General features: G+C 26.5%; 1 protein-coding gene across 6 annotated transcripts in view; it reads right to left on the reverse strand.

Moving 5' to 3' along the window:
* Window positions 1–198: 198 nt before the first annotated feature.
* LOC135931180 (signal peptide peptidase-like 2A) overlaps window positions 199–25,356 on the reverse strand; it is a 35,635-nt gene continuing 10,477 nt past the window's right edge. For 3 of the 6 annotated variants that reach the window (XM_065468101.1, XM_065468105.1, XM_065468107.1), the window contains 11 exons: window positions 16,816–16,938; window positions 13,732–13,940; window positions 12,720–12,979; window positions 11,834–11,933; window positions 11,047–11,506; window positions 5,996–6,070; window positions 5,836–5,907; window positions 5,532–5,648; window positions 3,205–3,349; window positions 1,055–1,141; window positions 199–903 (listed from right to left, as the gene is read on the reverse strand). In XM_065468101.1, coding sequence (XP_065324173.1) covers window positions 689–903; window positions 1,055–1,141; window positions 3,205–3,349; window positions 5,532–5,648; window positions 5,836–5,907; window positions 5,996–6,070; window positions 11,047–11,506; window positions 11,834–11,933; window positions 12,720–12,979; window positions 13,732–13,940; window positions 16,816–16,938 — 1,863 coding nt within the window. In that variant the 3' untranslated portion in view covers window positions 199–688. The remainder of the gene's footprint in view (window positions 904–1,054; window positions 1,142–3,204; window positions 3,350–5,531; window positions 5,649–5,835; window positions 5,908–5,995; window positions 6,071–11,046; window positions 11,507–11,833; window positions 11,934–12,719; window positions 12,980–13,731; window positions 13,941–16,815; window positions 16,939–25,356) is intronic. The other 3 variants (XM_065468103.1, XM_065468102.1, XM_065468104.1) reach the window with 3 other exon arrangements.

A 25,356-nucleotide genomic window follows, 5' to 3' on the forward strand; every position in this document is an offset into this window, starting at 1 on the left:
CAATTGTTATAATAATAAGTTATTTTTGCATGGGGCACTCACTCTAAACTTCAAATAAAGTAAATATAATATCACCATTTCAAGGCTATTTGATATATTATTCTTTAATTATTTTTTATATGAATAAATTAAAATTATATATTAGATTTATATATTAATATATCTACAATTTATATAAAACAAAAATAAAGTTAGGTATTAATAAGTACAATTAGATTCATATTACAATGATTTTATCACTAAAGCAACAATAAGAATTTAAATATTATAATGAGTTCTCACTAGAAGTCGTGGTATAATATTAAACATTTTAAAAATCCATCCGTAGGAGTTAAAAAAAACGAGTCTATGACATTTAGTGAGTAATATCATATTTTATAAAGTAAATAAAATTAGAATCTCTAATACCATTTAAAATCAATTCTTAATCAATTACGGATTTTTCAAATTACAAGTATTTGCAAACTTTAAAAAATAAATTTATAAATAATAATAATAATAATGCATTATTCAGTTCAGAGTATATGATGCGAATAAAAAAAATCTGACCTTTTTTTATGATTGAGATTTAAAACATAATGATTGTATTAAAATTTTAAAAGTCGAGTTTCATTCATAGAGCGCAACAGAAAGAGCGTTAAAAAGCAAACTTTATATAATTACAAATAATAAAGTTTTTGGTAATTTCCTATGGAATCGCATTGACAAAATTATTATCCAGTGTATGGCTAGTTTCGATATCTTTGTACATATGGTAATTCCACATTCTTTTGAATTCCCCCCTGATTAAAGCGGTTATGGCTGTTGGTCCCAGTGTAAAAGGAACTAAGTAAAGCAGAGCAGGTTGGCCTTGTTTCATCAAAAATAGTGCTAAGTAAGTGGCAGCTAAACCAAAAACGTATCCTAAGTATAATAAAAAATGTATGATAAATTCGTATACAATAATACTACATTTATATTTTATAATATGTATGACTAATAATTCAGGCTTTAATATTTTTAATTTTCTTTGTTTAACTTTCTTTATTTGATTTTTAAACGTATTATTTTATACCTAATGATACAATGACTGAGTATAGGTGTTTTGGGCGTCTTTTGATTTTGACCATGTCAAAAAAGAAACAAAAAGCGACGAGTAAGCCTTAAAACATAAAATATATTTGGGAATTTTTATTTTTTTATTATAATGTAAAAAAATATACATTTTTTATACTGATGTCATCAGTCAATAAGTGATATTATATTATAAAACTAAAGTCTGAGTTTAAATCCAACTTGAATTCAATTCCAAAACGTTTTAAGTATAATGCTCTCAAGTCAAAATAAAGAGGAAATTATTTTTTATCGGAGAAATGAATTAACGTCCAACGCTCAATAGAAATTCAGATGAATCACGTAATGGTAATGGTGCTTTTCTATTTTTGAGCCTTAACCAACATAATTTACCGTCAAATACTCAAAGAAATAGTCGACCAGTGTTATTAAAATAGCGCGCTACTTTTTTCAGTAGCGGTAGCTTTAGCGGGCTACTAATTTGCTCTACTTCGCTACTTTCAATTTTACATAATAAATACAATTAAAAATTATTAAAATATATTTTTTATTAAATCTAAAATTATAATCCTTTTATTTAATTAATTTTGAAATTTATATATAAAAATATACATTATAAATCTAGTTAGCATTATAAATCTAGTTATTAAAAATGTGTGAGATTGTTGAAGATAGCGAAATTTTTTTTCCCAAAATTCAAAAAATACTTGAATCTTGAAGAAAAAATTATTACTGGATTTCGGTTTCGATGCAAGATGTGTCGCAAAATTCTCAAATCATACAAGCAGCTTTAATTTGAAAAAACATTTAAAGGTAATATATTAAACAAATTTAATATCAATGTGTAGGCAAATCCTTAATTTTTAAAATAAATTTAAGACCAATCATTTTTTTTATATATTCATAAATTTTATCTAAATTATTTAAAACATTTTAAAATAGTTATTTCAATCATTTTTATGTACTTATCTCCTACATAATTTTTATTCTAAGTATTACTGTTATAATTTTAGACTGTTCACACCTCAAATTATAAAGACATTGAAAAATATCTCAAAAGTTTTGGGGTAATGGAAGAAGATACATATCAAATTTAATTCAAACAAAATTAAGCAATTTGGATTCATCAACACTAGGTGTATCTCAAAAATTGGCTGACAAAGTCATAATGAACTTTATAATAGATACTGTTCAACCATTATATTCTTGGTGGATAATGGTTCTTTTATAAAGATGATAAACACTTTTTCTCCACTTACCAAGATATTTTGCCGGCAGACATTGATGGCAAGAATTTTGGATAGCTTTAAAGAAATGAAAGAATCTTTAATATTAAATCTATCAGATGTCTCCTAAATCTGTACAACAGCAGATTGCTGGACGCACAATATAAGGTAAAAATGTTTATTTTCTGTTTTATAATATGATATTCATATTTTTAATTTTTAGAGCTTATTTAGGAGTGACTGCACATTAGATTGATCCAAAAAATCTAAAACGAAAATCTATAGCAATATAGCTCTAAAATTGGCTGTCAGAGTTATGACATTCTAGCAAATATTATTTCAGAAATCCATATGTCTTACAAAATTCAGAACAAGGTTTGTAAGATGATTACATATAATGGGTCTAATTTCCTGAAGGCTTTCAGGTTTTAAATTTATTATAATTTTTTTATAATATGATATAAATATAGAATATTTGGTAAAGATAATAACAATACTTGTTCATGACAACGAAATGTTATTATTATTAAAGTGCAATAATAAATAAATTATATATATGTAACAAATTATAGTAATATTTTTATACCAATATTTTATTTGTGGAAATAAAGTTACGTAAAAAATATTTTTTAAAAAAACCAAAATAGCGTAAAAAAGTAGCTATTAGCGCGCTACTCACTTGAAAACGATAGCGGTATCGATAGCGCGCCACTTTTAAAAGTAGCGTTTAACAACACTGTAGTAGACCCAAACTGTTTTAAGAAATCTTGCATTTTAGATTAATGGTTGTTGAAAATAATTATTATAAATATCAAAGGGGAAATTAGGTACTAAAAAAGAAAGCATAATAAAAAATTAACATTTTATCTGGTGTATTGGATTCCCAGCGACATAATTAAAAATCTTATTTTGTTATGATTTTCACCTGGCATAACGACGTCTCCGTATCCAATATAAGAAACGTGAGAAGTTATTTCGTACTCCAATTCTTCTACACAGGGAAATTTGGGATCCTTCATCGTACGTAAAAGTATCACATTTATGTAAGGCATTTTGAAGGCTAGTGGAATCTATATTAGGAGATATACGTGGTATAAATTGAATCAAAATAATAAATTTGGCTCTGAAAGGGGCATAAACCGACATGTGCCTTGATTTTTTAATCAGAAGGCTTGCAGTAAAAATTTTGTAGGGCCAGGCCCACATTTAAAATAAATCACCAAGCCCGACCCGATTCCCCATTAGTTTCAAAAATTTTGCCTAAGCTCGGCCCATCAAATTATTCTATATATAAAAATGCTGAAATACTAATGGAAATATAATATTTTATTTAGTAATTATATAAAAGAATTTCATCTTATATTTTTAAATTATCATTTAAGAATAATATATTATCAACAATTTTGCTTTTTAAATTTGTCCTTCACTACTCAATAATCCTTCTAATGGGGCTGAAATTGTGTTCACTGAAAACATTTGATGTTGGAATAGCATGGCTAATCTTGCCAAGGTAAAGAAAATAATTATGCTTTTTCCACCAATCTATTGATTTTAGCTGTACAAAATATATCTAAAAATTGAATTTATTTTTGGAAAATAAAAAATTATTTCAGTTTAAATAATCGTTTTGTTTGTTATACTGAAATTTATTATTGTTAGGAGAAGAAAATTGTAATATATTTTAAGGTAGCAACTGTTGTTTTGGACAAAAAAGATGAAGAGTTTAGAAGCCGAGTTTAATGTCAACAGTAGAATAAGGTTACTGGTAAATAATATTCATAAATTATAATGATTTGTTATATTTGTCCTATTGTCCTTAAAATAAGCTAAATTTAAATGAAAAAAATAGGCCAGACCCACTATAAAATATAATATTAGGCATGAAGACTGGCGCAGCCCATGAAGATATCTGGAGGGGGGGGGCGAAAGCGAAATTTATTTTCCTATTTCGATATCGTATTGGTTTGGCATCTCCTTTAAAATTTTATTTTACTTAGTCCAATAATTAAACATTTAAAAATCGAATAAGTTCGCGTTCAAAATTTATTTACAAAAGTGGAAGTTTATTTATTATTTGTAAAATTTGATGGCCATATGTTTTGCGAAAATTACTTATACCTTACTTTTATTTTATTTTGCAATGAAGTGATTACTGAGCGTAACTATCTAAATATTAATATTGCCCACTTGTTTCTTACCGTTTTAGTTGTATGAGGTCGAAAACGAAAAATTTAAAAAAGCAAAAAATTGAAATATTCTTTGTATATTATTTAAATAGTATTTATAATGATATTGATGAGTTTGGAAGGTAAATATTTCAATTGAGTTTATTTTTTTAAAGTTGATAAAAATGGGGGAGACCTTAAATAATTCCAATTTGGAAATGTTAATTGGATATATTTAAGAAATATCTTTTGTTTTTAGCGATTTTTAAAAATTTCAATTGGAATATATGTGAGCTTTGCCTTCCTTCGCATTAATAAATATTATTTTCGAGAATATAATAAATATTCCCAATTTTTAGCATTTTCGAACTGGAACCTATTATAAAAAAATCATATGTAAAATATTTCATATGCATTTCACGGGAAAATTTAATTACTCGGGAAAAATATAATTATCCGGAAAAAACGCCATTTTTATAAGCTAAATAATATATTAAAATTGTAAGAAAATCAAGATAGCGGAAAAAAATTTAACAAAATTTAAAACAATAGTTTAAGAAAGTAAATATTAAAATTTACCCTTTTTAAAAAAAGATAAACTAATTCTAAACATATCTGTGTAACACTAACTCTAAGTTATCTTCCACGCTATCCCGTCCGTAAATAATTTCGATTAAATTAACTGATTATAAAAAGTAACCCCAAAACATTCTTGATTAATCCTACCCCTATATCATTTTAATTCCCTAGAATTTGCTTCAATAGTAGATGATTATTTATGCCCACCCTCCATCTAGTTATGTCACTGCTCTATAAGAAATTTTAAAAAACGGGTCAAGCCAGTCTTGGACTTAAAAAATATTTAACTTTATAAAAATATTTAAACTATATTATTCGATTAAACATTTTGGACAGGGCTTAGGCCGAAAAAAATGAATTTGGAGGGTCACCATGGATATACAATTATAGCGTTTTTTATACATGCAAATGATGATTTAAAAATGTGGTAAAAAATATTTAAAAAATGGATAGTCACATAAACAATTGTGCTCTCAAATTAGATTAAATCAATAACAATTTAAAAAACTTGTTCGGCGGTTGATCTAGAATTTGGTTCATCTTTATTCGAATTAATCGGTGGGTAATGACTATTTTCAGTAAAGTTTGGAGATAAGATTTTTTCCGATATCTTAAGAAGTGATGACTTATTATGTAACAAAACAATGAAATATATATTTTTTTTAAATCATTCGATGTATAATATAATATTCTCCCACTTATTGATAAATCAATATATAGATTAGTAGGCTTATTTAATAGGAAAGTAAATATTCTTGTAATAAGAAAATTGTAATTCTTCAAGTAAGAAATGGTATTTTAAAATATATTACCAAATCGACATTGTCCGAACTATGAAAGCTGTCTTTTCCACCTAAAATATCTATCATTATGCTAGTCTTTGACTATATTTAATGAAAATACATTATCATAAATTGTTATAATACTAAAACCAATTATATTATATTCGTAATTTGTTAAATTATTTCATACTTTAGTCAGGAATGGTGTTATGAAAACGAAAAAAATATCGAAAATGAATAGCAGACTCAAGAGTAAAGTACCAATCTGTAATGATATATTTTTTTTAAATATAAGATTGTAAATAGTTTGGAACCTGGACGAAAAAGGATTATGTATCCGGGTTTAAATATGTTTAAGAAAGTGGTAAAGTGGGTTCTGGTTCCTATAAATAAGAGTCCAAGTTCTGGTATCGATTCATGGATTTTTCCTGAGTTCCAGGTTATGATTCCAAACTCTGGTTGTAATACAATTTATTCTCGTCCTTATTTTTACATTCCTTATGTGATTTCAATCACGAGAAAGTAGAGGACTGCAAAACAGAGCTGAAAAAAATTTATCAAAGAATTTAGATTGTGTCAGTCCTAGAGACCTTCATGGGCCGGGCTTGGGCCTAATTATAAATTTTCTAGCGGGCCTGGGCCAGACTTGGGTTCGTTGGAAATTTTTGCAATAGGGCTTGGGCCTAAATTTTTAAATTCAAATTTAGCTTATTTTAAGGATATTTAATAGGACTAATATAACAAATCATTCTGATTTTATTAGTGTTATTTATCAAATTTCCTATACATCTTGGGAGAGTATATATTTTTTAAATCGGAAATTGGTATAATTTTACTTAACTTAACACAACGACCTGGGCACGAAACAGCGAAAAAAGAAACAGCGAAAATCAGGGAATATTCCCAAAAATGTTCCCAAAGATGGCCAACATTTTCGATATGACATATATTTTCCCAAGTTAGCGTCAAATTCAAAGCAAAATCCCAACAGTAGCAGAAAATTTAAAAACAATTGTTAGACGTAGACAAATAGATATTCAAGTAAACTTTTTATAATAATTGAAAATAAAATTTTAATTAGAAAACTCAAAAAGGACATAATTTCATAAACTATAAAGGTTATGAATATATACACCATAAAAAATCATAAGTATGAAACATGATATATCCTGCAAATCAAATCAAGGTACATAAATAAAATAATCAAATTATTGCAAAAAGATTTTCTTTTAGAATTTTATATTTATTGTAATAAATGTAATTTAGATGCAAGTTTAATTGAAAATTGCAAATAATGTATAATATTCCTAACAATTAATCAAATAAATCTATCCATACAATTACAATGTAAATATTCCATTCACTTTTAATTTACATATTATTTATAAATATTGTTGAGATGTATATTTTATATGAATTTTTAATAAAGTATTTATTCTGTTTCTATATGGTTGAGTTATTATAATATTATATATAATCCAGTGCAAATATAAATGATATCCTTCTATGGAAAGTATAAATAGTTAAGATAAATTGTGAATGTAAATGAGTTATTATTTAAAATATAAATAATTAAAAAACCCTTCATTTAAAATGAGTGAATTTTTATAAGATAGAAAGTGCTTGGCATGCTTTTAAATTAAATTTAAAAAGATTAGTAAATTATCCATTAACCCTTCAATACTCTGGTGATTATTTTTATCATTTATTCTGATTTTCACATATTCTGAAAGTAAGTATAATAAAATTTATAATGTAATATCATTTTTCATATACCATAATAAAAATGTTGATACAAATGATACAAGAAATCCTGAAATTATAATATTTTATAATATGACTAAAGGTAGGTTAGATATGGTGTATTGAATGACAAAAAATGATACAATTTTAAGCAGGTCTTACACACTTCTAAACATAATATCAATTAATTCACATGATATAGCAAACATAAAAATATCCATTTTAAGAAGTAATTATATATATAAAATATCAATGGAACTTATTAAACCATATTTAGAAGTACAACAAAAATGATCAGATTATCCTGACTTTTGAAGGAATCTATATGCAATCAATGACATATAATTTATACCAAAATATTAAATACAAAAGGAGATATATACAAAGGGAGATATATATTTGAAAATTAATTACTGTATGCTATGTATAATTTTGGTAGATATTTAGCAATATTATTGTATTATAAATGGTCTTGCTATGATAAAAATATTGAATATTGTTTTACATAAATATATTTTATATTAGGCACATTAGGCAATAATTTTGGAAAAAAAATTAATACATATTTATTGCTCTAGATTAAATAATTTTATATAAATCATTTTTATAATATCTTTAAAAAATTAATATTAATCATAATATATTTAATTAAAAATATAATAAATATTTACTATATCAAAATATATAAGAATAAGATTATTATTAATATTTTAACAATATATATATTATTTAAATTTATGACTTTTTTAGTGGAGTCATACATAAATGGGAACATTTTTTATTTTTCGCTATTTTGGTTTTCGCTGTTTCGTCCAAATTCAACACAACTGGTTTAGAGTGTATAACTAGTATAGGTAATAAATATTATTTATATTTTGAGGAAAATTACATAACATACTCTTTTTTCTGAACTAATTTATTTTTTTATATATGGGATGGGTATTATATGACTTTCTCCTTTGTAATAAATTGTAGTATTTTTAATTTTTTTTTAGATATTGAATAAAAATCAAGAAATAGTTAAAAAATTACATTCTCAAGAATACAAATTATTAGCAAACAACTCATCGAAGAGCAAGGTCTGGGATTCTTTTAGTTAATAGACAATCATAATAATAAAATCGGATATGTCCAATGTAAAAGATGCCAAGACATACTTTCATATTCAAATAAAGTAGGATCGTCCCATTTATCAAGACATAAATGTAAACCAAATCCTATAATTAAATTATCTTCTTTTTATCCAATTAAAAATGATAAAACATCATATACAAATGAAAAAAAGGAAGTTATCAATAGATGTGTAAAATTTTGTGCTGTGGATATTCGCCCATTTCAATGTATAGCTGGTAAAGGCTTTAAACATTTAGCACAATATTTTATTGAAGTTGGTTCAAAGAAGGGTTTGATTGATATTGAAAATATTTTGCCAAGTCCTATAACTATATCAAGGCATATGAATGATATTTCTCAAAATTTGCACAAAAAAATATTCCCAGAAGTATAAAATGCTTTAATAAATTCTTTTTGTAGTTCAACAACGATTTATACACAGATGACTTCAAAAAGTACACATATATAACATTAACTCTTCACTACATAATTAAATGGAAATTAATAAAACGTGTTTTGTTTACTTCTCTTTTTTTAGAAGATAAAAAAACAAGTGAAAATATACACAAAGAACTTGTTTCTAATTTTGCTAAACTTGGATATGCTTCTGATGCATTTTATAAAATCACATTCATTACTGATCAAGGTAGCAATTTGATACAGGCTTTAGAACCATATAAACGGTTAAACTGTTCTGCTCATCTCATTAACACTATTCTAAGAAATACTTTTTCTCCAAAATATATGCAAATATCTACACCCTTATTATATAACCTTATTCTTCAATGTAAATCACTAACAAGATTTTTTAAGCAAAGTGGATTAAATAAGAGTTTATCAAAGACTGTTTACCAAGATATCTTAACAAGGTGGGATTCGAAATTAAAAATGTTTAAAAGTATTTATGAACAATATGAAGAAATTTTAGATTGATTACAGAAAAGAAATATGGAGGATAAGCTTAATTCTATTGATAAAAATGGGTTGAAATCATTAATAGACATGTTGACCCCATATGATCAGGGAAGTCCTACATTATTTAAAGTTTTATTAATTTATAAAACATTGGAAAAGTTACCAGTGTCTGATATTTTATACGAAGCATATCAAAATAATAGTGAAATTAGAAAGTTAAAATTAAGAGCAAAGGAATTTTTAATATCAAAATTCCAAATAGATATTTTACACAAAATCGCTACATTTTTAAATCCTAAATTCCGCCAGTTAAAAATGCTTACTTTGGAAGAAGCACTTGAAGTAAAAAATAGTACAAGGGTCTTAATGATTTATTATTCAGATCATCATCCAATTCCTATATATGATCTAGATGAAGCAAATATCCATAGAGCTTCAAGTAACTTATATTTTATAAATATATTAATCTATATAATATTTTTAGATACTTCAGATCTGGATGAAGTGCATGTGCATATTCCTATTCCTACTTCGAGGATTACTAGAGCTACCAGTAATTTATTCTTTATAAATCTTTTTAGCTATATAATATTTTTAGCTTCATCCTCATTATTGGATATGTCTTCATGGGAGGATGATACAATACTTCATAATGAGACGGATGCTGATGAGATTCATTTATATATGGATATTCAGCTAAATGAAGAGGATATCAACTATGACTGCATCCTAGATTGCCAAAAAAATTCATGCAATTCCAGCATCTAATGTTTCGAGTGAACGGAATTTCAGTACTATTAGAAGGGTTATTGAAGAAAGAAGAACAAATTTAAATAACGAAATTGTAGATAATATATTATTTTTAAATGATAATTTGAAAATATAAATTAAAATTTTGTTTATATCATTTATTAATATTATATATATATTATTACTAAATAAAATTACTTCAGCATAAGTTAAGTATACATAAAATAATTTTATGGGCTTGGGAAATTTTTTAAATATTATAGCGGGCTTGGGAATTTTTTTAAATATTAAAAACGGGCGGGGCCTGGGTTTAAAATTTTTTTTACGATGGGCCTGGGCCGGGGTTGGTCCTAAAATCTAGGCCCATGAAGGTCTCTAGTCAGACCCTATACTAAAAAAAATATATTTGAGCAGGAAAAGGGACCTTGAGCTGCTCAAAAATTCTTAACCCAAATTTTTTCCCCAATCTAGGGCACAATTACAATCCAGAGGCATCTTAAACTATTGAATTTTTCTGGCCAGTCCGAGCCATTGGACCGGTTTTACAGACTTAAAATAAAATTATTTTTTTAAAATATAATATTCATTTTTCCTAGTTTAATAGTGAGTTAAATGCCCTATGACTAAATAATCAAATACCGATAATATTCTTTACACATTTATTTACTACACCATAAAATAGGGTGGGAGGAGGAAATTAAGATAAATGTTGTATGAAACTTTTAAATTAGGAATGTGAACGGTCGTTAGAATATAAAGACAAAGGGAGGCTCCCATTATATCCTGAAGTATGAAAGCGTTAAATTCGTGTCGATGAACGAGCCAAAATATGCAAATCGCGAGGCTGAGGACTAAGCACAATAAATGTTTAATCGTGAACAATTCTCGGCATAAGAATTTAAAAGTTTCGCAGATGCCATTTTTCACTTTGACGAATGTTGTGTCAAAGTAATTTTGCTTCTTCTTATTATTGTCATGGGCAGTCATGGTAGGGGTAGGGTTTGAGTTGGTGACATTAGTTTTATCAATATTGTCATTATCGGCAATGGTGATATGCGAAGAATTCTTATTCTGGGAGTTAGGTTGGTTTAGACTGTAATAATTGATGTTAGTAGAAGCCAGTGGGGATGACGGTAGAGGCGTCTCCGATAGAAATCGAAAATTGCAAAAGGAGAGAAGACTAAATGATTATGTATTTTTTTTAAATGGGAAGTTTTAATAAGCTTTATCGCGTCTAAAGCCGTATTTATAGTAAACGGGATTGACTGGGTGTAACAAGGGATCGAGTTTATAAAATTTTTGAATGATATCCAATTTTTTTATCATAGATAGCATTAATTTTATCTTAATTTGAATCAATATGAAGATTTAAGAATAAAGAACAAAATCAGCTTTACATGGTGTCGCATCACGTTAATGTGGCTTAATAATAAGAGCTATCGAATTTATAAAATATAATAGATTAATAATTGCCTGATTATTATTTGAAAAATAAAAAATATATAACCTGAAATCTCTGAAGGGTAAAAATCTGTGACTCAAGAATCGAAATTGAGAATATAACGCGATGATAGAGTACAGGCAAAATACATAGATCAAGTAGTACACTAAATATTACATAATATAATAGTGAGAAGAAAAATATGACATTTGTTTCATTACAATCTGAACCGAGAACAAAGTTATATGAATATAGAGCTAAATATAAGTAATTTAATTTTAGAATACAATAAAGCCCCATATGACGATAACTCGAAGGGCGGTTTATTGCTAGAGCCATGCAATTTGTCTCAAAGTCGAGCCTAAATTTTTTTAAATATTTTGGCCCGGCTGGGCTCGGTCTTGAATAATATAAATAAAATTTAAAATATAACATGGAAAATTATGTTTTCTCTTGTTTTATCAAAATAAAATTTATCTATGATTAAGAAAAACAATTAGTCATTTTAATTTCTTTTATCTTCAAAAAATGCGTTTAATTTTTCTAATTAAAATTTTCAGGTGGGGCATCATAAAAATTAAGGCTCGGGCCTAAAAATTAAAAAATATTTGAACCGGGCTTTAAAATAATTTTTTTTTTTACCTATTTAAAAAAAATAAAAAGTATTTTTAATAATGAATTAGCATACTTAAAAATTTATTTAACTTTTAATAATTTTCTATTAAATTATTATTCTTAGTGACATATTAATATTCTTAGGTGAGAGGGTGATGAGGTGGGGGGGGGGGGTTAATGTAAGGAGAATAAGCTCAAAATGATATTTACAAATTAAGGCGATTTTCTGAATGGGGGAACACCAAAAAATTAAATATCCATCTTTATTATGGAGGAAGTGAATAAGTGGATGGTTTAACTGAATTTTTAATTTAATACAAAAAATCATTATTCAAACCGGCATATTTGTAGAAATACCAAATGAGAGTGAGAAAGATGCACATGAAGACGACCATAAATATAACGTTGGCTACCGAAAATGAGTCCCTGTCAGCCTGGTCTCTGAGCTTAGATTTATTGTCAAGCTTAGATTTTACACTCTGGGACCTGTCGACTCGGTCGAAATCAATATTAGCGGGTGATGCAACGTTTGTAGAACTCGTGGAGTTAACCTCATATATCCTCATTGTAGTGGCGTTTTCGTTCAGCGTCTTAAGTCTGATTAAAAAGAATGAAGGAGGGAGGATAAATTTAATTTATTAACTTATAAAAGTAGTCAACGAGATTTCCGAAAATATAACGGTTCGGAAATTATTTTATCAAATTTCTAAAAAAAATTGTTTGAAATCTCAAAGAATTTCAACAATTAGCTAGAGGATTTGCTGCAACAATAAAGTTGAGATTGAGATTAATATCTTTCAGTATCGTGCCTATCCTGGTATAGGCAAGTATCGGTATGACCGATATTTTAAATTTTTAAAGATAAGATGGGCTATCAAATCTTTCAACTCTCTAAAGGTTAGTTGATAAACTTTTAGATAATTTATGCACAAATATTTTTATAATTTACAGTAAAAAGTTATTAGTTTTTTTGGCTTTATTTAATAAAATAATTTTAAAAAATTGCCAATCTCGTGTTTCCTTGATTTTATTTTCAGATTGATATTTAATTTTTTTAAAAAAAATATTTTTTTTACCTATATGTTTTAGTGGCCGGCGCTTTTCTAAAAAATGAAGCATCATAAGTTAAAACTTTTTTTATTTAATATGCCTTACTATTACAGTGCTTAGACCCGATAGTACAACGGTGTCGGTATCGGCAAAAAAAAGTAGTTTAGGTACATTTCTGATCAATATAATGGGATCGTTTATAAAATTATAATTAGTATGATTATCAAACACTCATCCGTAAAATGCAGTTATTATAAAATTTACAAATGGCATGAAACTATAAGCATATTCTATAAAACCTCTTATAGTAGTCTCTACCTCCAAGATAGCCACCGAATATACATATGCATATGACGATCAAGGCTAAAATAATAGGGCCCATATCGTAATATATGTTGAGAGGATTAAAGCGAATTTGACCTAATACACGGGATGCTTTACTTTTATCCGTTTTGTTTGGCTTGTCACTAATGGCGGAAGTGTTGTATTCACTATTTAGTAGGGTTTCCTAGAGTAATCCCCATTTTAATTTAATAAATAGAATAAACAAGATTATTAATTAAACCTTTTTTTAAAAAAAAATCCAAGGCAGCTCTCCTTGAATTCTAAAAATTATTTGTATAACCGTTGGCCCCGAACCTTTATTAAAATAAAAAACAATAAAACCTCGACATACATTTCCTATAATTATATGATAAGGAAAGCTCATTCATTTAAATTTATTTAAAGGGAAAATTTCGTGATTAAAATAAACATTTTTAATTTTAGTACGTTGTATATTTTAGATGATAAATTAAAAATTTAATCATTTTCAATAAATAAAAAATTAATTTGAATAAATAAAGTGATGTACTATATCATTTTGTTTTCCTTTACAGCTACCTTTTAAACAACAACTGAGCTAAAAGGAAGCTTAATAATTTTTTAAACATTCAATATCAAGATTATTTTATCAAAATAAAAGGATGCTCCTATAGACTCGTACTTTAAATTGCTATAAGATATTTAAGAATAAAGATGTTTACAAAAGCAAATCTCTTATTTCATCTCAATAAAATTCTTAATTTATTTAGATTAGATTTCATCCATCTCATTAAAATTCTAAATTTATTTTGAATTAACCTTTTTATATACTTTTTTTAAAAAAAAAACGATATTCACACTGCCTGAAATAATAAGTTTAATAATAAAATGTAAGGCCCGTTGAAATTTACTATAGAAAAATATATAAAAGATTGTTCTTGGTATATTATTCTTAAGAAAAAATACATATTATGGTAATCAACAGTTCATTATAAATTTAATTTATAGATACGAACTTTTTAAATGCACCAAATATCTCCTTCACACTCTTTTATTTAAATAGACAGACTATCGCTTCTATAAAAACAAGGAAATAACTTTATTCAATAGTTAATAGAGGAAATCGAATTTGCTTAATTGATACTTTAATCTTAATGGTAATAATTTTCTCACTACAAGGATATTGAATATATATCAATTAATATACAAATATAACAGACCTGCAGACACAGCTTAGAACGGGCTGATTCAAAAATAATAAATATAAATTACGCCAATTAATCAGTTGAAAAAATATAATGGAGCGTTTACTCATTTACTGCTCAAATTTTCAATTTCCCGTTGAAACAATTTGCAAAATATAGCAAAAATATTTAAAATAAATAAATTTCAAATATTCCGGGCTGGGCTGTAAATTGATCAATGATAAAAATCTAGAACAACAAAAATTTCAACCTCGACAGTTCTCTGTATCTGATAACCCTTATTTAAACGGTTTATTTATACAAATATTTAACACTTTTCGAGATTCCTATTTAGGAATATTACATCAAATTGATTCCCATTTAAACGGTTTCAACACTATATAAATCTATTTATTTAAACAACCCCAGACGGATTTTAACTTTGGGCGGCGCCATTGGGACAAGGATTCCAATTAGGGATCTGCAAAAGTAGGCCCGGCCCGAAGGCCTATTTTAAAAAGAAATCGGGTTAGGTTTGGGCCGGGCCTAATATTTTTTTAAAAAATTCGGGCCGGATCGGGTCTGACTTTGGATTTTTTTAAATATATCTAAATTTATTAATTTTATGTTAAATTTTTAATGTAAAATAAAAATATTTATCTTATTTATAGAAACTAGATGCAATATAACATATATCATTTACTTTATTTAAATAAATTCGGGCGGGCGGCCGGTAAATTATTTTAAAAAATTCCGGGTTTGGGCCGGGCCAGCATAACTAATAAAAATTTCGGGTCGGGCTTGAAGAATTAGGCCTGATGCAGATCACTAATTCCAATATCCTTAAATATTTATTTTAAAATTAATAGTATTTCCCAATAGGAAGAGGGGGACAATTTGTGTGGAAATGAATTAGGATATTTATGGGCGGCGGCCCAATATATCAGATTATTTTCGAGAAAATCGAATCGGATGATATTGTATATAAATTGATCAGATTTAAAAATAATCATGTATTTATAACAATTGATAAAAATGGGTAATGATATTTAGCGTTGATAATCGTATAGCAATATCTGCTAAACAATGCCAAATTTTATTAAAATGCAATAAGATTTATTTTTATTTTAATATATAATAAGGATCCAGGCGGTAGCTTCCGCTATACTATATACCATAACCCGTAGCACACAACCCCCCCGTTTCCAAAAAAACACCGATCCTTCCTGGATTCGAACCCAGATCATATATGAAACCACTGAGGCCTTAGATGCCCATGACAACATTTTTTTTGTATATTATATGGATAAATTACAAAGCTATCTATTATTATAATAAGCTATAAAAATTTAAAATAAATAGAATATATTTTAAAAAATCTGGGCCGGGCCATGCAAATGGTGCATCTTGTAGTCTGTAGATCTCTGATATTTATATGAATTTTAAAGAAAAATTATCTACTTTCTTTTAACTTAAACCTTATCCTTCTAAAATTTAAGAGAAAAATTTAGAAATTAATTTTAAAATACGCTTTGGAATATTTATTTTATAAGAGAAGATAGTAAAAGAATATTTTCTAATTTATATTTCAAAAGAAAATCCAAAAAGCTTTAAAATTAAAATAAGATTAAAAAGAATTTTTTTTATCTAAATTATAGAAACCTGTCTTGAAAAAATACTTTCAATATCGGATCAGGGAAAAAAATTATGAATCAGACAGTTCTAATTATAAATATATCATTTCAGTTTTTAAAAAATTAATTAAATTAATCACAGAGATAATGGTCTAATTGTATATTTATGAATTCGCTTAGCTCAAAAAGCTGCAATTCAAAATAACGATATATTTTAAGCTTTGTTTCATCCCAATAATTTGACAAATTTGATTTTTTTTACTTTCAAATCAAGAAAATCCCTTTGCTTGATTATGAATAAATTGATCCCAACACTAAGAAATTCGTCTATCAATGTTTTATTTTGTATTAATTCCGTTTGATTCCACAAATTGTAGCCATCTTTCTAAATATAATTTTTAAATAGATTTAAAAATAAAACTAATTTGATAAAATTAATAGTTTGGCTAGCGAATGATAAAATAAACTTTAAAATTTTACCCAATATCTTATATAATATGCAACTAAAAAAATATTTAAATTATTTTCTTTTTTTTTGCAAATCAGTTATTTATATTGGCTAACTTATAAATAAATTTTTTCTTTTTTCAAAATTTGTATTAAGTTAAATGTTAAGAATCTCTGGCTAGTTTAAATATTTGTTTTATAATATTATGCTTCTTTAAGTTTAAACGTACAATTTTTGGTTATAAAAGAAATTGATAATTAATATTTATAAATTTGAATTTTAAATTCATTATCAATGTTAATTATATCTCCTTTAGCATTAGTTTTTCATTTCTTTTTGAATATGAGCCACAAAAATAGAAATACTATCCTTTTTGACAGAAATGTCAGTAACGAAATATTTTTAGTATACTAACTTTAATTAACGTATTTTGAGGGGAAATATGAAAAGTATTTTAAAATAATTAGCGAAATCATTTTTAGAGTAACGCTTGTAATTCAAATATTTTTTTAGTTTATACAAAAATGCGGAAAAAAAATATATATTTAAAATATAAAAATAAATAAATTTGCTATTCGTTTCCTATTTTTAAATTTTGTAAATTAACGAATTTTATTTTATAAACCTTTTTTAATACTTTCGATGACAGATCACGATAAAAATTTTAGTGAATGCATAGATGATGAAGGGGATCATGATAGCCTGACCAAAAAACTTATATAATATAAAAAAATTTTTTCCTAGACGCCAATGATGATGGATCTCAACTTGTCCTTTATCATTAGAGACGTTCAAGTCATATCTTAAGACTGGTAGCAGCACCTAATATATTTTTAAAAAAGTGTTCCAACTCCAACAATCATTCTCCTTGTCCAGAAAATATATTACCAATTGGAAAATTTTTTGCTTTATGGAATTACTCAAGCAGGCCCAAATCATCCAGAATAATGCATAAAGCTATTGGATATAAGTTGGCAATTTCACGCCCTACCAGAAAACAGTCTACCCGATGGGTTATCAAACATGATGTAACATAGATCAAAATTGGGTATAATTTTTGAAAACTAAATCTCTCAAGCTTGAAGGAGCCCGGATTGAAGAGGAATATATAAATTATATCTTCTTTATCAATCGATTTATATAAATTAAAAAAGCATCCATAATATGAATTATGGAAAGTTCCAAATTCATAAGTTGAAAAATCTTTTTTATAATGAAGTAATAACCCTGGGGCTAGTTAATTTTGTTTTATTTATACGTTTTATATTTTAATTATATTATAATTTTAAATTAATGCATTTATAATTGAAATTATTATATATTTGCTTTATTTATGCGTTTATATATTTGAAGTATCTATGTTCTTTTATAATAGAAATAGGTGCGGGCCTACTTTTTTATTTACGACCAGCCCACTCACGGTGGCAATAAAAAAATTCCACTCCCTTTACGCTTAATATTAAAAAAATTTTGACCTGACCTGCCTGCTCACACAAGACAATATTTAGATCACGCCCATCAGGCCCGAAAATTCATGGAGTTTTTAAATTTCTTAAAACTTTCTTGCTATATCTTCACAATTTGTTCTATCATAGTTTTTATTTCTTTAATTTCATATTAATAAATAATTACAATTTATAAATCAAAATTTTTATTTAGAAAAGGAAGAAAGTCCATGTTTTTTTATCCCACTGGGTTCGCCTTTCCTAAAATAACCTTTCACTAGAAGAGAACTTGCCGGGGCCAAAATTTTACTAACTAATTTTCTCAAAAAAGTAAATGAATTTTCCGGCTTCCATACTTCAAAATATTGACATTGTTATTTGTTTTTGAGCGATGAATCTACTTTCATCTTTAGATGTTGATGCTTCATCAGAATTATCTAGAAATTCTCTAAATATTTCATTTAGAATATGCGGTTTTTATGCGTGTAGCATGAATTAGAAAAGTTGCAGTTGATAGTTGACAATGACTTAAGCCTATCATCTAATTTTATATCATTTAGCATTTTTTTTATATCGTCTATTAAAAATTAAAGACTTTATCTAGAATAAGCCTACCTATGTTTTGATTATTATTGTATCACCTTTGACGAAATTTCACTAATATTTGTTTCCATAGATAAACTTCATTTATTATGGGACGATAATCTGCGCTCAGATTACCGAGCATTCTTTGAATATTGATAAAAATTTAAGTGTGTGCATAAGACTGTACAATCAGTGTAAAATATTTATTATTATTGTGGTAAATCATTCAAAATATTTTGTATTAAAGTTAGACCTTTAATATATACTCAAACAATTGAGAGGCAATGGAAAAGCTAAAAATTTAATATCCCAAGAAGAGTTATAGTGAAAAGACAAATTAAAATTTAAATATTTTCTTGTGTAAAGGAAAATTTATTGTTATTTATACATATATTAGATAATTATAATTGATTATTTTAGATTATGTTTAATCTTCCTATAAATTTTAACTGGATATAATTTGAGTGCAAATGATTAGTAAATATATAGTAAAGATAAATCAAAATAAAAAATATTTAAATTAAATTTATTTTTTCCCAAATTTCTACTGCTGAACGAGAGTTGAAAGAAATATTTTTTTTCATTTAATTAAATTTTATAAGACGGGGAAAAAATATTGTTTATAAAATGCGGAGTTTTTTTTTGTTATTAAAAATTATTCTTTTTTCAAAAAGAACTAAATTAAATTTGAAAATATATATTATAATTATATAAATGAAAACTTATATTCATAAAAGGAAAATTTTGTAAATTAAAATTTCTATGATTAACGGGGAGTTTAAGTTCACACCCAATCACGCCCGGCAAAAATTTTGAGAAGGCCCGTCACGCCTAATAATTAAAAATTTATTTACACTCACGTAATGACCCATCGCGTCATGCTTAATTTCACGGCCTGCGCCCACCTCTATTTTATATATATTGCCATTTGAACTTGATTAGTTTTGATCAGAATTGTTAAAAAATCTAGATGCATGTTAGATATAACATAATTATTGTATCTCGTCTAGATATATTTATATTAAAAATATCTCATCTGGATACATTTTAGTTGTAACAGAATCTACTATTAAATACAATTTTATTTTGCGTTTTTAATAATATTATTATACTTTTTTTTGTATTCAAATTTTCTCCGAGTTTATTTCAATACAATTAAAACAAACAAAGGCATTTTGTTTTACATGGATAATCAAAAAATCCAACGATTTAATAATCAATTTTACAATTTATACCTATTAGAGGAAGGATATATTTTGACATACATTACACTGAATTATCTTTCATTAAAAAATGAGTGTCAGAATTTTAATATATTATCTTAATATAAAATGTTATTCATTTATAATGTATGTATTAGAGGTCTGCATTGGGAGGGTTTTTGGACCAAAATCCCGCCCATCCAATGTTTTAAAAAAAATTTAACCCGCTCGCCCCGCCCATTTGTCAAAAATTTCTTACCCGCCCGCCCGCCCATTAATCTTAATTTTTTACCCGCCCCCCATTATTTATAAAAAATTTTAACCCAAGCCTGCTTATAAAATTTAATTATGGTCATTCTTTTAATTTTTAAGCATCTAATAAAAATACTTCAGCATTACACCTCTACAAAAAGTTTATGATTTAGGAAATTAATTTAAGCATAAAAAATATTCAATTTAAATTATGACAATTTATTTGATCAAATAAAATATTTATGAAAAAAATATAAATATAAAATTGATATTATATGTAATTATAATTCAAAAATAATATTGAATCGACATTTTCTGAATTCAAACACGTTCTTCTTTGTTCTAAAAACCTTTCAGCAATGCTAAATCCTCGTTCAGAAGAAGCACTAGTTGCAGGAATTGCCAATATTTTTCTTGCTAATCTTGATAGCTTTGGCAAATCTCTTTCTTATCGTTTCCACCAAAATAGGATATCCGTTTGAAGTATAAAGCAAAAGCAATAATAAATGTAGAAAAAATTCATAACTATTGTATAGACGAAAATTTAAAATACGAACAGACCACAAACCATTAATAAAGACATATGGTAATAAAGAGATTTAAGCACACTAACAAACCAAAGATTATTACATTGGGTTTATAAATTATCTGCATATGATTATGATATAATGTACAAGGTGCTAATAATATAATTGCAGATGCTTTATTGAGAAACCCAATAGAGAAAAATGATGATAGATAACAAGCGAAAATAAAACAGTGAAATATACAAAAAATCTTACTTATGACACATTAACTTTACCAAGAAAAGAACTTAGAGAGGAAATCGCAAAAGATCCAATTTTAAAAAGTAAAAAATATTAATAAATGGTACAAATATACAAAATCAAGCACCAGAATTACAAGCTTTTAGAATAAGAATAGATGAAATAGAAAATGATGACGGTATTTTATTTTGGAATGACAGATTAATCATTCCGCAGTTTCAAAAAAGAATTTTACATATATTATATATGGGACATCCGGGTACTACATTGAAATTTATTAAGAGACATTATATATGGTGGGACAAAAAACTAGTAAACAGCGTAGTGGTTGTCAAAAACAATGCAGAGATATACCAAGTGTTGCCGTATACCAGGGCTGGAAAAGGGAAGAAAAAGAAAAAATAGTAGGAAAACATGCTGACCAACTACGAACAAGGGAAGAACCAGTGGAATCCGAATCAATAAAGCTAGGAGTAAAACAGTAGAAACAATGGAACCAAGTCAAGATTCAACCCTGATATCCAACGAGGGAACGAATGCCAACAAAAAGATTAATAAATGGTACAAATATACAAAATCAAGCACCAGAATTACAAGCTTTTAGAACAAGAATAGATGAAATAGAAAATAATGGGGTATTTTATTTTGGAATGACAGATTAATCATTCCGTACTCACTTCAAAAAAGAGTTTTACATATATTGCAAACGGGACATCCGGGTATTACATCAATGAAATCCATTACGCGACATTATATATGGTGGGAACAATTAGATAAAGATAAAAAACTAGTAAAGTGTTCTTCACTCAATAACGATTGGTAATAAAAAAAGAAATATTGTTATTGATTATTTAATTATGATTTTTCTTTAGTTTGTTTTTGAACAAAAATTTCAAATTTCCTTAACCCGCCCACCAAATGTTTCAAAATTATTTTAACCCGCACGCCCGCCTGCCCATTTTTGAAATTTTTTACCCGCCCATCCGCCCGTCCATTTAGATGGGCGGGAGTGGGCAGGCAGGAGACCTCTAGTATGTATAGCACCACACTATCTTCTAGTGTACCAATAGAGTTTTAGTGTGACTAAAAGTGTGTTAAAGGATAAAAGAACATACGAAAACTTTGAAAATGTTTATTAATAAAAGCTAGTAATAATATTTTCTAATTTAATTATATATTTTAGATAAAAATATCAAAATGTTTGGTTCACTTCAAAATATGAATTTTGACATTATACATATCTTACATGATTATAATAAAAAAAGGAACTTTAAAAGCATCTTGAAAAAATGCATCCATAGCTAGATATATTTTCAAGAGTACATATTATCGAGATACTTTTAGGTCATGTATCTATATTTAGATATAGGTAAAAAGTATGGTATAGAAATCTGCTCCAAGGTCTCACCGTTATATTAATTTTTATTCATAAAAAGTTCCTATCCTCCATTTAAATTAAGGGGAAACTGGTAGATAGTAGTCGATAAAGTTGGAGATAAGCTAATTTTTATGTTTATAAGACGAATGGGGAACCATATATAAATTTCAGAAAAGAATCTCAGGTGGTGTGATTATTTAAACTTACCATGTTAATATATACCCAGTGGCTTAAACGAGGGAGGGTTTGAGATTAACTTTCCACCACCCATGAAAAATATTATTAGGTAAAATTGTTGTGATACTTTTATATTGATATCAAGACGAAAATTTGCTTATTTTTTTTAAATTGATAAAGTTTTTCTTTAATTTCCTAATTCTATAAAATAATCTCAAATCTAGGAATATTTGTGTTCATATCTTTATCCATTTAAAGAAGAAAAAAAATTCGTAATTCTATAATCTCAGTTCTCGTGAATATGAACATTTCTGTACATATCTCTTCTATTTATCTATCTAAAAAATAAAACTTAAAAAACTTTATTAATGTTGTTAAACGGTTAAATTTAGCCGACTTTTATAAATGGCTAACTCAAGATTTTAGCAAAAGTAAATATCCCAAGCTTGGAGATTTTGCCCGCAGATGGTAGAAAAGTTCGGATATCTATTGGTGAAATCTCGAGACTTGTAAAAATATTTTGGCTAAAATTTTGATTCACCATATATAAAAATCTGTTCGAGCTCTTTAACAACATTAGATTAAAAATTGATTCAATTATAATATAATTGTAAAAAATTAAGCAGAGGATAAATTAACATAGACGAACATTTTGGTTATATTGTATATGTAAAATGAAGGTCAAAGACCAAACCGAAGACAAATATTAAAATTAAAAATCAGATGGATAAAACCAATATCGAAAAACTGGACCCATTTTTTTTAAATTTTGCAAAACCTTCATTTAGACCAACCAAAATAAACAAAATAGGAACTATTAAATATTTTGTCTTGACCTCCGTTTTTTTTCATTTATAGTGTAAATTTATTAATTAAATATTCAATTAATAGAAGGGCTTATTATAAAATTAAAAATGATTATAAAATTACGAAATAAGTTATAATTTTCACAATTATCGGAAAAAAGGTATGTTTGTTTTTTGGTTCTTTCTAATTATATTTTATAAAAAAATTAAAGAAATAACTCTAATTTTAATAAAAATGAATAGAAAAATGGCATTTTTTATTTTTAATATTGGTTTTTTTATTTTTCTAAATGCACCTTAATCTAATTTTTTGCATTTTTTTCCCCAAGCCCTACGGAGTTGAAATTACGATTTGGTCGATATAATACATTTATAGGCATTTGTAATATCAGAGCAATCGACCGTTAGGAGACAAGAATCAAGAAAATAAAGAGGTATTTAGGCCATTACGATTTTATTTCCACATAAAAATAATATAAATTTTTATAAATAAAAATACAGTTTGAAATGCTCTAAGATTGTTTTCAATTTAAACTCTGAATAAAATATTTATAATAATCAAATTCTAAATAAATTTTAACTCTAATTAATATCCTATATATTTGTGCATATTAATTTTTAAAATTAATATAAGCTAAAAATCAAGTGAGATCGGGGATAAGTGAGGTGGGATATATATAATCAATATGGTCTAAATTTATATATAATGACTAAGGTTGATGATAGAGAGTGGCAAGGCCCCATGAATTATATGCTAATAATTAAAAAGAAAATGAATAATCATAAAACATTATATATCTCATTTCATTAAAATATATCCATAATACATTTTAAAATTGGCAGTTACGTCAACATGATAACCGAAAAACGGCGACATTTTCACTTTTATTAAGCTTAAAAGTTCACTATACTCGGGCGAAAATGGAATAACAATTGATTTACAAACATAGATAAATTTAAATAACAAAATAAAATTATGATATTTTTTATAATCATCCTTTAACTTATCGTCCGCTTGCTTCTTTCATAATCGTCTGCCTATATTGTCAAGTCTACTTGTAGAAGTATTGTATACCATCAATCTGTTGTTCCAATTCGTCTGCATTGAATAATCCATCGTAAATATCGCATTCCTGTTATCAACAATTTACTTTTCCTATATTCCAGTCCCCTCAAAGGAACGTGTGATTTCATAAGCATCATGCAAATCAATTGTTCTCTACCTTCCTTGTCACCGTTTTTTCTAGGAACCGTATAGGACACTTTCAGAGCTGGCCTTGGCGGTGATGCATATCTCTAACCTCAGCTGTGCTTAATCGTTACTTTCATTAACTGTCTTGTTCTTTTCCAAGCCCTCTGTTGAAACTTGAAGCATTAAAAAAATATTAGAACGAATCATAAAATATTTATTAAAATAATCATGTTTTATTTGAACACAAATAATAAAATATAAGAAAATACAAAATATTTAAGAGCGAATATAATATTTTTTTAAAAAATTACAGGTATATAAAAGGGTATAACAATATAGAATTAAATATTATAATGATGATCTAAAAAGTGAATCGATAATATCATTCATAAATAAAAATTTACTCATCTTAATGATTTAGCCAATTTTTCAATAAGCTGTTCCGTATAGTAGATCAAATCTCTATGTATATTAAATTGAGATAATTCATTTAATTGATTTTCTGATGTCGTACTTCTGGGATATGTTTTACTTTCTGTAATAAAATCTCC

Source organism: Gordionus sp. m RMFG-2023, chromosome 1, assembly GCF_954871325.1.
Source record: "Gordionus sp. m RMFG-2023 chromosome 1, tfGorSpeb1-WG-v2, whole genome shotgun sequence".
NCBI classification, from domain to species: domain Eukaryota; kingdom Metazoa; phylum Nematomorpha; class Gordioida; order Chordodea; family Parachordodidae; genus Gordionus; species Gordionus sp. m RMFG-2023.